Source organism: Schistocerca cancellata, chromosome 12 (genome assembly GCF_023864275.1).
Source record: "Schistocerca cancellata isolate TAMUIC-IGC-003103 chromosome 12, iqSchCanc2.1, whole genome shotgun sequence".
Classification (NCBI taxonomy): Eukaryota; Metazoa; Arthropoda; class Insecta; order Orthoptera; family Acrididae; genus Schistocerca; species Schistocerca cancellata.
The window spans coordinates 153,386,959-153,400,819 of NC_064637.1; the positions used below are offsets into that span (position 1 = coordinate 153,386,959).

A 13,861-nucleotide genomic window follows, 5' to 3' on the forward strand; every position below is an offset into this window, starting at 1 on the left:
ATAATGAACGAATAGATATGGGCTCAAAGATGTAAACAACATTGGAACAGTAGAAGACAATGTTATTGGCAGTTGGCACACTTTATACAAAAGTGCACCCGCTGGAGAGTTAAACTTTGGCGTCACGGCTTGGCGATGTCTCGGAAGGAACAAGACAAAGAGTGGCTGCTGATAATGACAGTGCTCAGAAAAAGTTGAAGGAAGTCTAATAGAAATGTCATTCTCTTCCGTTATTTTCTAAGACTCTCTTCAGAGGTGTTCCGATTTATGAGTTAATAAAAGATTTGTTCACTTAATGTTGTAATGGTTACACCAGAGCAGCAAAATAAAGAACAGTTACCTAAAGAGTGATTATATCATTTCATAGTGTGAATACTTTGAAGTTCTCTTCCAGCCCTCGACCCTCTGCAGACAGTGAAGAATTCTCACGGCAAGATTTTGTGACACTGCACAGCAGGTCCACTAAATCAAGAAACTTCAATATGCAAATACTTAAGGAAAAAGTATTATAGATATCATCAAGGTGACAGATCAAATGAAGGTAATATGCCTTCTTGGCTCAGTTCAACCGTAGAACAGCAACATTCCAAGTGGCAAATAACAGTGGTGTGCAAAGTACCCTCTACCACACTAGTAAGAGGAGGGAGGAGGAAATTAGTGTTTAACGTCCCGTCGACAACGAGGTCATTAGAGACGGAGCGCAAGCTCGGGTGAGGGAAGGATGGGGAAGGAAATCGGCCGTGCCCTTTCAAAGGAACCATCCCGGCATTTGCCCGAGGTGATTTAGGGAAATCACGGAAAACCTAAATCAGGATGGCCGGAGACGGGATTGAACCGTCGTCCTCCCGAATGCGAGTCCAGTGTGCTAACCACTGCGCCACCTCGCTCGGTACTAGTAAGATGTACAGATGTGGATGTGTGATTAACTGAAAACAGAGGACAGACTCAGGAAAGAACTTTTCAGGTTCATCCAATCATTGTTGAGACTCCTAGTTTAGTGGCAGACATTACAAGAGAGCCAATGTACAAAATGGGATGGCATATTGTTAAAATTCAGTGAGCAAGCATCTGAGAAGAGAGGAGTGATGTGTATTTCCTCCCACACATATCTCACAAAATGACTTTGACAGTAAAACTAGAGATGTTCAGTCCCGCAAAGAAGCTTTTTACACTATAATTCTTCCCTTACACCATTTGTGACCAAAATAATTTTTTAGCACAACGTAAGTGTGACCTTTGTCTGTTGAAACAGTTTACTCATAAAATCACTATTGTAATTTTGACCATTTAGCTGTTTTCCAGTGGAGTACAGCACAACTGCATAAAAAGAGTGTACATATAAAATGGAATTATTTCACTCACAGTAACTGCATGAGGCAGTTGTGCAGTGAGGTGACAAATATTGTGGGATAGCGATATGCACATACACAAATGGTGCCAGTATCGCGTAGCTGAGGCATAAAAGAGCAGTGCATTGATACGGCTGTCATTTGTATTCAGGTGATTCACGTGGAAAGATTTCCGAATTGATTATGGCTGCATGATGGAAATTAACAGATTTTGAACTTAGAATGGTAGTTGGAGGAAGATGCATGGGGCATTCCATTTAGGAAATCATTAGGAAGTTCAATACTATGAGATCCACAGTGTCAAGAGTATGCCAAGAACACTGAATTTCAGCCATTATGTCTCATCATGGACAGCACAGTGGCTGATGCCCTTCACTTAACGACCAAGAGCAGAGGCATGTTGCCAGTGATAGCACACAAGCAACACTGTGTGGAATAACCACAGAAATCCATGTGGGACATATGCCAAACGTATCCATTAGGACATTGTGGTGAGGTACGGCATTAATGGGCTACGGCAGCATATGACCGACACGAGTGCCTTTGCTAACAGCACGACATCCTCTGCACCACCTCTCCTGGGCTTGTGACTGCATCAGCTGGACCCTAAACGATTTCAGCTGGTAAGAGCTGATAGTAGGGATCAAGTGTGGTGCAGACCCCATGAAGCTATAGACCCAAGTTGTCAAGAAGGCACTATGCAAGATGGTAGTGACTCCATAACGGTGTGAGCTGTGTTTACATGGAATGGACTTGGTCCTCTGGTCCATATGAATTGATCATTGACAGGAAATGCTTATGTTTGGCTACTTGGAGACCATCCTCACATTCCCAAATAATGATGGAACTTATATGAATGACAATGTGCCTTGTCACTGAGGCATAACTGTTCGTGACTGGTTTGAAGAACATTCTGGACAATTCGAGTGAATGATTTGGTCACCCAGATCGCCCGACATGAATCCCATCAAACACCTACGGGACATAACTGAGAGGGCAGTTCGTGCACAACATCCTGTACCGCAACTCTTTCACAATTATGAACAGCTATACAGACAGTACAGCTCAGCATTCCTACAACGGACTCCAACGGTTTGTCGAGTCCACACCACACTGAACTGCTGAACTTCATTGGGCTAAAGGAGGTCCAACATTATATTAGGAGGTATCCCACAACTTTTGTCACCTCAGTGTACATTAAAATGACACTTCACTCACATTTTCTGCTTCAGCACACGCAAAATTTTGAAAACATCTAACACAAATAGACTTTCTAAATAAGGTTCATTTGTGAATAAGAGGGAGAATCCTAAACGATCGCCAAAATGCAGCTGTTTCACTTGTCGGTGTGCTTAGCTGTAGAAGTTAAAAAAAAGTTCAGGAACGCATTCATCCACCGACTCTGAGATATGATCTGTAATTTGATTTTTTTGTGCAAGAAAATATAGTGTGCCAAACAAAACAAACAGTGTGGCCACTGTCTTACGGTACAAAGTTGCTAATGACTATGCAAGGCCACATGGTTATGCGCAAGCAGACAGTTTAATCACATATTTTTGATACAAACAACTGGCTCATCAGCTTCACAGTGCAGATCTCGCATCTAGTGATTTTTACTTGTTTCAGCATTTTGTCAATGGTTCAACAATGACAAAAAAGAGCAAACTGTAGAATTGGATTGGGTTTCTTCACAGAAAAAAGGACAAACTGCAAAATTGGAATGGGTTTCTTCACAGGTGACAGATTTATTTGATGTCAGGATTTAAAAATTTGCTGAACAGTATGACAAAAGTTATAACAATAATGGAAACTATGTGTGAAAGTAGATAAAAGTGTTTAGAATGTGGACAAAAATTATTTTAATGATATAGTATTTTTCTTCTTCTGAAAAAAATGTCCTTATTTAAAATACCACTTGTATGTCATCACCACAATCAGGTGGTAAGTAGCCAACTGAAAGAATTTGTCCACTTTAAAAAAGAACAACGCTATTTTACACAGCAAAAATAGCATAAACTATACTCACTGTTACTGTTTTTGGCATCTTTTGCATAAATAATATCAGACCGTAACACGTGTTAAGTGTCTACTGGCAATTGAGGCTGCTGGTATGAGGAAAATATTCAAAGGTCATATTTTGTCTGCAATTGTCAGAGATTATTTGCTACAGGGCATATACCCTATGGGAGTCTCTTGATAACTAATTCAAAGTTTAAAAAACACACACAGGTTGGTATACTGTGGGCCCAACATTTTAATAATCGATCATGTCACCATCATCAGGGGTGCTTACATACGATTCGTTTTTGTAGTTATGCTGTACTCCACTGCAAAATGACTAAATGACCAAAATTGGAATAGTGGATTTTACAAATAAGTAGTTTTAACAGTCGAAGGTCATAACAATGTACATCAAAAAGTTTTAGGACAGTGAACCCCAGGTAATAACTCACCTTAGCATCCAACAGAGGGTCATCAAAAAATCCTTCAGGTAAGGCATCTTCTGCAGCCACTTTGCTATTTTTTGCAGCCTTCTCATCCTTCGCATCTGTCTCAGCTTCCTCTTCCTTAGCCTTCAACACAGCCTCATCACCATCATTTTCTACCTCATCCTCCTCATCGTCATCCGACGGCACACCTCGAACCAACAGAACCCTCGACTGTACGGTCTTTTTCTCAGGCAGTGTTGCGGGAGGGGCAGTTTTCATCTGCGCTGATCCATCAAAAAAGTCAGGTGGAATGCTGTTGACTACTATTGGTGGACTTTCACTGGCATTCTTCAAGATACCTGTGAAGGAACAGACAAATTACATGACACAATACAATTATTAGGTGCTAATACAATTCCAATAAGGGACGTATCTCAACTCGGATGGTTAAAATCAACTTCAAATGCACATTAAGTATAACACTAAAAATGAAGAGCTATCCACTGAACATTATTCAGCTGTTGTGTAATCCATACTTTGAGTTTACAGACTGGATAATCTATATTACTAGACGATTATCCTCATGCCTGATACCAGTCACAGGTTTCGTATCTATTGGCTTCCAGGGGCAACAACTATTTACCACATTCAAAAACTTAATATGCTGTCATAACATACTCATTAAAAGGCTTAAAGTTGCATTACAAATTTAACACTTTTAAAACAGCAGCCATTGCACTCAGTTTGTCGGCAGCTGTATATGCCGTACGTGTGAGGAGGAATTCGACCCCACACGAAACACATTGATGTGGCCGCAAATACATCATCCCACATGATATCAGGACACCCGAGGCCGTGTCGACAGAGAGGATCTACCCTCCCATAGAGATAGCTCCCCCAGCATACAGCACCAAGTAGCTGCTGAGGTTGAGAGGAAGATACATATGACAGATTATCGTCACCTTCTACACGAGCACCGACAACGACCCATGTGACTTAACTCCAGAAACAGCTCCCTTTGTACATCAGAGCCAGTTGACATTATTGTCGAAGAGAGCAGATTGCATCTATGAAAGGAGGCAACACCAAATCCTTTCCTGGAGCTGAAGGAAGAACTTGCAGCTGGAGATGATAAATCCTTCACAACATGGAAGTCTCTCAACAGGCTGAGGACTACGGTCTCAAGTTGCAAGCGTAGCCTTGCTCGATGGCGAGCCACTATGTGACTGTGGGAATGTCCACACAGCTGAGCACCTACTGACATGCCCAAACCTCAGTACAAGCTGTACCCCACTAGATTTACATCTAGCTTATGATGAGGCCATCTGCATAGCTGACTATTGGGCAAAACATATTTAAACTTCAAATTTTATTAAAGTTGACTGTTACCAGATTTAGATTTTAACATGTGGGGTTCTTGACACAGAAAATAAAATAAATAAACAGTCAGAAACTGTGTTTTTGACTTGAGGCACCATAACTGACAGCGCAAAAATACCAAGAGACTTTGTTCATCCAGTTTTTGAGAATGAGAGCACTTGGTGACTTTCAACAAACTTGAGACCTAATTTCAAACCTTTGTGAAACTTTTTGTCACTGCTATCCCCCATAAAATGATGAAAGGTAAAAAGTTTATTGCTCATACAGTAAAATGCAAGCATCAGGTATGACATTTTAATCTATTATTTAATTAGTACTAGCTCTATTCATGACACAGTTTGGAGACAGTTTCCACATATAACACAGACTGTATCTGCAAAACTGTATCATTGTACAACACACAGTTCAGGAGATGTGATGTCATAAACAATAAGTTGCATGAAAAACTTGCTTTTGCTTAAAACAGAATGCAAATTACCAAGACTATATTCATCCAGTATTTCATAATAAGACCTCTTGGCACTTTCCAACAATATGCAAGTATAATTTCAAACATATTCTAAATTTTTTCTCCTTTATATGCTTAACGCCATACATTTAACACATTAACTCATTTTTAAAGTAATCAGACATTTTATACATGGGAGTTCAATTCTTTAATGAATCGAGGTTTACTGATGAAGACATAATTGGAATAGGAGATAGGTTGTTTGCAAACATGTTACAGACAACATAACACAAGAAATACTGTAGGGACGTAATGACTACGCAGTGACACTTTGTAGGAAAATAGTGATTCAGGACTGTTGCTTGTGAAAATCATGTTACACAGAACCACTATCAATTCTGACATACACATTGCAGTCCTTAGAAAAAACATCATACTCAAATGTGTCATGTTCAACAACAGGGCAAAAAGCACGGCATTTTGCAGTCGTATGATAATGCGAGGACACACATCGGTGAGAAAACCACCATCACTATGCAACACCCAACTTCCAGACCTGACCTGACACTGTGTGATTACCACCTCTTCAGCAGACTGAAGGACATTTGAAGATGAAGACTTCCTTGTGAAGGCTGCTCAACAGTGGCTCCAACATGCTGTTCCCAACTTCTACTATGCAGTTATAAACCCTCAATTGCACTGTGGCGTAAGGCAGTTGAAAGGGAGGGAGATTATGTGAAAAAATGACATGTTTTCTCTCCAAGTGTATCAACACACTGTAAAAACATCAAAGAAATGGAAAATAAAATGGATGTTTAAAAAAAAACCATCAAGCATTTATTTTGGAGTAACACTCGTGCACCTTCACCCAGTAGTAAAACCCACTTCATTTCTGTTACTCACTGCCACATAAATTCTGGTCTTTGCTATCCTTGCAATGGCTGGACAAATGAAAATAAGAGCTGTATGAACATTTATTTTTACTTGCAACCAATATAGTAATACACTTATGATTTCTTTCAACTTGCAGCAACATACCATCCACTAATGCATCCTGAATATTATGAATTTTCCTTGTGATATGATTGTTCCAACTGAACTGTTATTATATCAACATAATGAAATACAAGGGCATGCTGAAAAGTAATGCCTCCAATTTTTTTAATGAGAAAACTGTTAAAGCTTTCTCAATAACACAAACATTATTAAGATTCTACACCTTTTCCTTCATATCTACGTATTTCTTACTCAGTACAGTCTCCCAATGAGAGACCAGTTTGTTGATAATGTCACTGTAGAATGTTTGAATGTGGAGATGGTGCCGCAGCCTCACCTCTGCCTGCACTGCTTCATCACTATCAGACTGAAGTCCTCAGAGGTGTTCTTTAGCATCACTATCAGACCGAAGTCCTTGAAGGTGTCCTTTAAGTTTTGGAAACAGATGACAATAAAATGGGACAAAGTTAGGATTGTACGCAGGATGATCAATACGTCAAACCCAATGTGCCGGATTGTTGCAGCACTTGTGTGTGGTCTGGCATTGTCATGCTGAAGGAGAGGATGCTCTACGTGTGAATGAACTGTTTCATTTAAAAAGCCTTAAGAGACTTCACATACAATTCAGAGACATTACTTTTCAGCACACTTGTATGTTATTCTCATAACAATGCTTATTTGATGTAGTACTTTCAACAAACACACTAATTGCAAAATTACATGTAATAATTAAAGAGCAAAATTTTTGTTCGTCAGTTTATGTTCTCACTGAAAGAAGCTTCAATAAACATATTATTTCTGTATGAATCATTCATAAAAACACATTAATTAAGCCACTGAACAATACACAGTTCATATTTCATGAGAGAAATTTCTGTCAACTTTGATAACATGTAATGTGCAATTGGGAGTAAAATGAACTGTAGCTTACTAAATGTGGAGGGACAACAACATTATCAAATTTTTTGCATTATTGTAATAGCTTTGTTATGATATAGAGCTTTTATTAAACTATGTACAATCTTGATTTTTGGGGAAGACACTTTTTGTTCAAATATTTATTCATGAATCATAAAAGTTAGATATAGTTTGTAGAGGCACTGAACTGCCACATTTCATTAATAAATTCATAAATTTTAACTATAGGGATCCATCACGAACACAAATTAGTTAAATAATGATAATTACAAATTGAAATTTGTAAGTTTCATCACTAATTATTTGTTTCCCTGTAAGAATAATCTTATTAATATAAAAAAAAAATTGATTTCCACGGAGATGGTACCTACTGTAATGCATTTAGGTACCAGCATGCCAAGGTGCAGTCATTTGTAGTGAGTCTGCAGTCTGTCTTCAGTTTTCGCACACTGCTATCAGTCTTCAGCAATGAGTAGGCGCAAGTCTGTTCTCTAATCACAAATAAAATATTTAATATGATCCTGCAGAATTATCAGTTTATTCTGGAAACCTAGTTACATTATGAGTATTTGTAGCGCTTAAAAAACCTGAGTGAAAGAAATGGAAATGTCATGAAATTTGATAATGAGTACTTTTAAAAAAATAGATACGTAAATGTTTCACTTACAGCTCAAATTCATTATCACCATAGTTCTACATTTACATGACAACTCTGCAACTCTCATTCAAGTGCCTGGCAGGGGCACACTACTTCTCTACCGTTTTACTCTCTAACAGCATGATGGAGAAACGAATACTTAACTCCTGCTGTGCCTTTTATGATTTCTATCAATTTGTTGCAATGATCATTTCTCCCTATGTAGGGAGGTGTCAACAAAATATTTTCGCATTTAGAAGAGAATGTTGGAAATTCAAATTTCGTGACAAGATCTCACCGCAATTGAAAAAGCCTTCAATTTAATGACTGCCACCCCAACTCACTTATCATATCTGTGACACTATCTCATCAGTTTCACGATAATACAAAACAAGTTGTCCTCCTTTGGACTTTTTCAATGCCCTCTATCAATCCTATCTGGGAAAGATCCCTTACTGCTCAGCAATACTCTAGCTGAGGACAAACAACTACGGTGCATGCAGTGTCTTTAGTAGACCTGTTGCACCTTCTGTGTGTTCTACCAATAAAATGCAGTCTTTGGTTTGCCTTCGCCACAACATTATGTATGTGATTATTCCAACTGAACTTGTTCATAATTGTAATTCCTAAGTATTTTGTTGAATTGGCAGACTTTAAATTTGTATGATTTATCATGTTAATGAAATTTAACAGAAGCGTAATAAATTATGCATGTAAACGACCTCACATTTTTCATTATTTAAGGCCACTTGCTGCTTTTCATATCATACAGATATTTTGTCTAAATCATTTTCCAGTTGGTTTTGGTCTTCATAAGACTTTACTACATGGTGCATGACAGCATGATTTGCATACAATGTAAGAGGGCCAGTCAGATTGTCTCCTACATCACTGATATTGATTAGGAGCAACAGAGGTTCTATAACACTTCCTTAATGACTTTTCATCAGTTACTACACACTGTGATCTTTCTGAGAGGAAATCAAAAATCCAGTCACACATTAGGTGCTCCTTGTGATGAACAGTATCAAAAGCCTTTTGGAAATCTAAAAATGACTGAGGTCCTCGTTTGATAGCACTCATTACTTCGTGAGAATAAAGAGCTAGTTGTGTTTCACAAGAACAATATTTTCTGAATACCTGCTGACTGCATACCAACATGTGGGGCAGTGGGTGGAATAATTGTTAATGTTCCTATTATTTATTTAATGCTGTTGTTTGCCGTTCTCAACACTGGCTCTCTAACTGCAATATTGGCAACCAGAAAGTGATTAGCAAAACGTGAAGCCTGTAATTAGAATTCCTAGTGCCCACTTCACCTGAGAAATACATTTATAGCTACAGCTTATAGCTCTGAGGAATTAGGAGATTGTCTGGGATTCATGCTGCTTCCCTACAAACAGACCATTTTAACGGAGACAATTCACAATGTTAAAACAGTGTATGTTCCAAAATGCTACTGGAAATCGACATCAGTGATATGGGTCTGTATTTTGGTGTATTATTCTTTTTCCATTCTCGGAGATTGGAGTTACCTGTGCAAATCCTCAGTCTTTAGGTGCAGATCTCTAAACAAACGAGCAGTTGTATACAGCTGTTAAGTTTTTTATGAGTCATTAGTCTTCTGACTGGTTTCATGTGGTCCGCCACGAATTACCTGTCCTGTGCCAACCTCTTCATCTCAGAGTAGCACTTGTACTCTATGTCCTCAATATCTACTGGATGTATTCCAATCTCTGTCTTCCTAAACACTTTTTACCCTCTACAGCTTCCTCCAGTACCATGGAAGTTATTCCCTGATGTCTAAACACATGTCCTATCATCCTGTCCCTTCTTCTTGCCAGTGTTCCCCCTATGTTCCTTTCCTTGTCAGTTCTGTGGAGAACCTCCTCATTTATTACCTTATCAGTCCCATTAGTTTTCAAAATTCTTCTGTAGCACCACATCTCAAATGCAACAACACTTTTCTGTTCCAGTTTCCCCACAGTCCATACTTCACTACCACATAATATTGTGCTCCAAATATATATTCTCAAATATTTCTTCCTCATATTAAAGCCTATGTTTGATAATACTAGACTTCTTTTGGCCAGGAATGTCATTTTTGCCACTACTAGTCTGCAATTTATGACCCCCTTGCTCCACCCACCATGGGTTATTTTGCTATGTAGGTAGCAGAATTCCTCAACTTCATATACTTTGGATCCCGAATTCTGATGCTCAGTTTCTTACTGTTCTTATTTCTGATATTCTGAACTCATTAAACTGTTCATTCCATTCAACAGATCCTGTATTTTTTCTTCACTTTACTGAGGATAGCAATGTCATCAGCAATTCAGTTCATTGATATACCTCCATTTGAATTTCAATCCTTTTCTTGAACCTTTCTTCTATTTCTGTCTTTGCTTCTTCAATATATAGACTGAACAGTAGGATTGAAAGACTATGTCCCTGACTTACACTCTTATAAAAATAAAGTTTCTTGATTTTTCTTCAGTTTGCTTTCATTATCAAGCACAGGATATGAACTCATACTTTTACCTTCACTTAAGCCAAACTGAGCATCATCTAACAGATCCCCAGTTTTTTTACATTCTTCTGAATATTATTCCTGTCCTGTCAGCAACTTGGATGCACGAGCTCTTAAGCTGATTATGTGATAATTCTTGCACCTGCTGGCTCTTCCTATCTTAGGAATTTTGTGGATGATGTTTCTCCGAAAGTCTGATGGTACATTGCATCTGATACATTCTACACATGAATGTGAATAAGTGTTTTGTTGACACTTCCCTGAAGGATTTTAATAATTCTGATGGAATGTTATTTATCTCTTCTGTCTCATTTGATCTTAAAGTCTTCAAAAGCTCTTTTAAATTCTGATTCTAATCCTGTATCTCCTAGCTCTTCCCTGTTGACTACTACTACTTCTTCTATCATGTCATCAACAGTGGAATTCAAACTACACTTTCAATGTTGCCATCCTTCTTTTTCATTTCGCCGAAGGTTGTTTCCACCTTTCCATTTGCTGAGTCAATCCTCCTAACAGTCTCTCTCACTCTCACTCTCTCTCTCTTTTTTATTCCCCCCCCCAAACACACACACACAATGTCTTAGCTTCCCTGCACTTCCTATCTATTTCATTAGTGAGTGATTTGTTTTTCTTTATTCCTGAATTTCCCTGAACATTTCTGTACTTCCTTTTGTCAATCAACTGACGTATTTCTTCTGTTACCCACAGTTTCTTCGCAGACACCTCCCTAGTACGTCCGTTTTTCACTCCAACTTCTGTGATTGTTCTCTTTAGAGATGTTCATTCCTCTTCAGCTAAACTGCCTACTGAGCTATTTGTTACTGCAGTATTTTTAGCCTCAAAGAACTTCAAGCACATCTCTTCATTCTTCAGACTTCTGTATTCCACTTCTTTGCGCATTTATTCTTCCTGACTAGCCTCTTAACCTTCAACCTACTCTTCATCATTACCAAAGTGTGATCTGAGGCTACATCTGTTCCTGGGTATGCCTTACAATCCAACATCTGTGTTCAGAATCTCTGCCTGAGCATGACATAATCTAACTGAAATCCTTCCATGCCTCCTGGCCTTTTCCATGTATACTGCCACCTCTTGTGCTTCTTGAACACAGTATTCACTATTACTAACTGATATTCATTGCAGAACTCAAATAAATCTTTCTCCTCTACAATTTCTAGTACCAAGCCCATATCCTCCCGCAATCCTTTCTTCTACTGCCTCCCGCAACAACCACATTCCAATCCCCCACACAAACATTAGATTTGCATCTCCCTTTGCGTACTGAATCACCCATTCAATATCCTCATATACTTCCTCCATTTTGTCTCTTCATCTTCAGCTTGTGATACCTGGTTTGGTTTGCTGTTGATTCTGATGTGAAGAACCCGACCACTGAACTGTTCACAGTAACTTACTCTCTGCCCTACCTTCCTATTCATAATGAATTCTACTCCCATTATACCATTTTCTGCTGCTGTTGACATTGACCTACACTTGTCTAACCACAAATCCTTGTCTTACTTTGATTACACTTCACTGACTCCCACTATATCTAGGCTGGGCCTTAGCATTTCCCTTTCCAGATTTTCTAGCTTCCCCACCACGTTCAGACTTTTGACATTCCACACCCAGGCTCACAGAATGTTACCCTTACATTATTTATTCAGTCTTTTTCCCATGGTCACCTCCTGCGTGGCAGTCTCCTACAGGAGATCCAAATGGGGGAACATTCCGGGATCTTTTGTCAATGGAGAGATCATCGCAACAATTTTTCAATTACAGGCCACATGTCCTGTGGATACAAATTATGTGTTTTCAATGCAATAGTTTCCGCTGCCTTCTGAATCCTCATGCAACTGAACACTGCTGATGCCTCAGCCACTTAGGAGCAGTTTAGTTCCCCAAGCCTTTTGGGAGCAGTTTGCCACCCCATGGGCAAGAGAGTGCCCTGAAGCTCTGTGTGGTCCTCCGCCCTATTTGACAACACTGTTGGCACAACAAGAGTGACTTTCTTTGCCAGAGGTCTTCAGTCGCCATTAGTGATGATTTTTATTCTAGCAAATTATCCTTTTCCTAATATTGCTGATATTCCAACCTGGAGTTGCCATTGTTTGGTTACAACAATTTAAAAATCCGTCATAGTAACAACCATCTCACAATATATCACACTTGGAACAAGAAGTCTGCACTATTCGAAACTCAAATCTTACTCTTGCACAAAAATGAGCAGAGTATGGAGCCATGAAAATATATGACCACCTTCATTGTGAGTTCAGATGCTAGTAGATAACACAAGTTCTAAAAGAAATTGAAATTATTTCTACTGGACAACTCCTCCTTCATAGATGAATTTCTGAGTGCATAGTATTTCTATGTGGTTGGGTTACAGTTATCAAATTTTGTTACATTATAAAAAATTATAAGAAAATACTGATGGCCATATCAACAAACCTAGTAACATGTTCCACATACAGTAAATTGTCACAAAACATACAAAAAACCAAACTGAACCACAACATTAATTGTTTACAAAAGGAGGAGGTCATGAAACATGTGAAGGATTCATTTTGCCTACTGCTCCACTGAATGGAACTCAACATGTGCTTTTTTCACAAGTCATCATGAGAGTCATGAATCAAGGCAGTCAGATGGCTGCAGTAATTTTTTACTTCAGAAAACCTTTGTCTCCAAACCACAGAAATGCTTATCAATGGAAGTATAATCATGACAAGTATGAAGTAAAATTTGTGACAGGAATGAGGATTTCTTGGTAGGGAGAATGCAGCACGTTATCTCGGATGGAGACTCATCGACAGACATAGAAGTAAGTATCTTCAGGTGTGCTCAGGGAGGTGTGCAGAGGCTGTTCATATGCACGCCATATATTAATGACATAGAGGCAGTATTAATAGTAACATCACACTTTTTGCAGATGATGCAGCTATACACAATGAAGTGCAGTCTGGAAAAAAGAACCTACACAAATATCCGGTCGATCTGGATAAGATTTCAAAGTGGAACAAAGACTGGCAACTTGCTTTAAATGTACAGAAAGTAAAATTGTTAACTTCACAAACTGCAAAAACATAGTATCCCATGACTACAGTATCAACAAGCTACAACTGCAGTCAGTCAACTCATACCAGTAGCTGAAGATTATAGTGTGTAGAAATC

General features: G+C 38.7%; 1 protein-coding gene across 1 annotated transcript in view; it reads right to left on the minus strand.

Moving 5' to 3' along the window:
- Positions 1 to 13,861, minus strand: part of LOC126109774 (zinc finger protein 830) — a 48,990-nt gene that overhangs the window by 21,632 nt on the left and 13,497 nt on the right. The window contains exon 3 of the mRNA XM_049914828.1: positions 3,803 to 4,137. Coding sequence (XP_049770785.1) covers positions 3,803 to 4,137 — 335 coding nt within the window. The remainder of the gene's footprint in view (positions 1 to 3,802; positions 4,138 to 13,861) is intronic.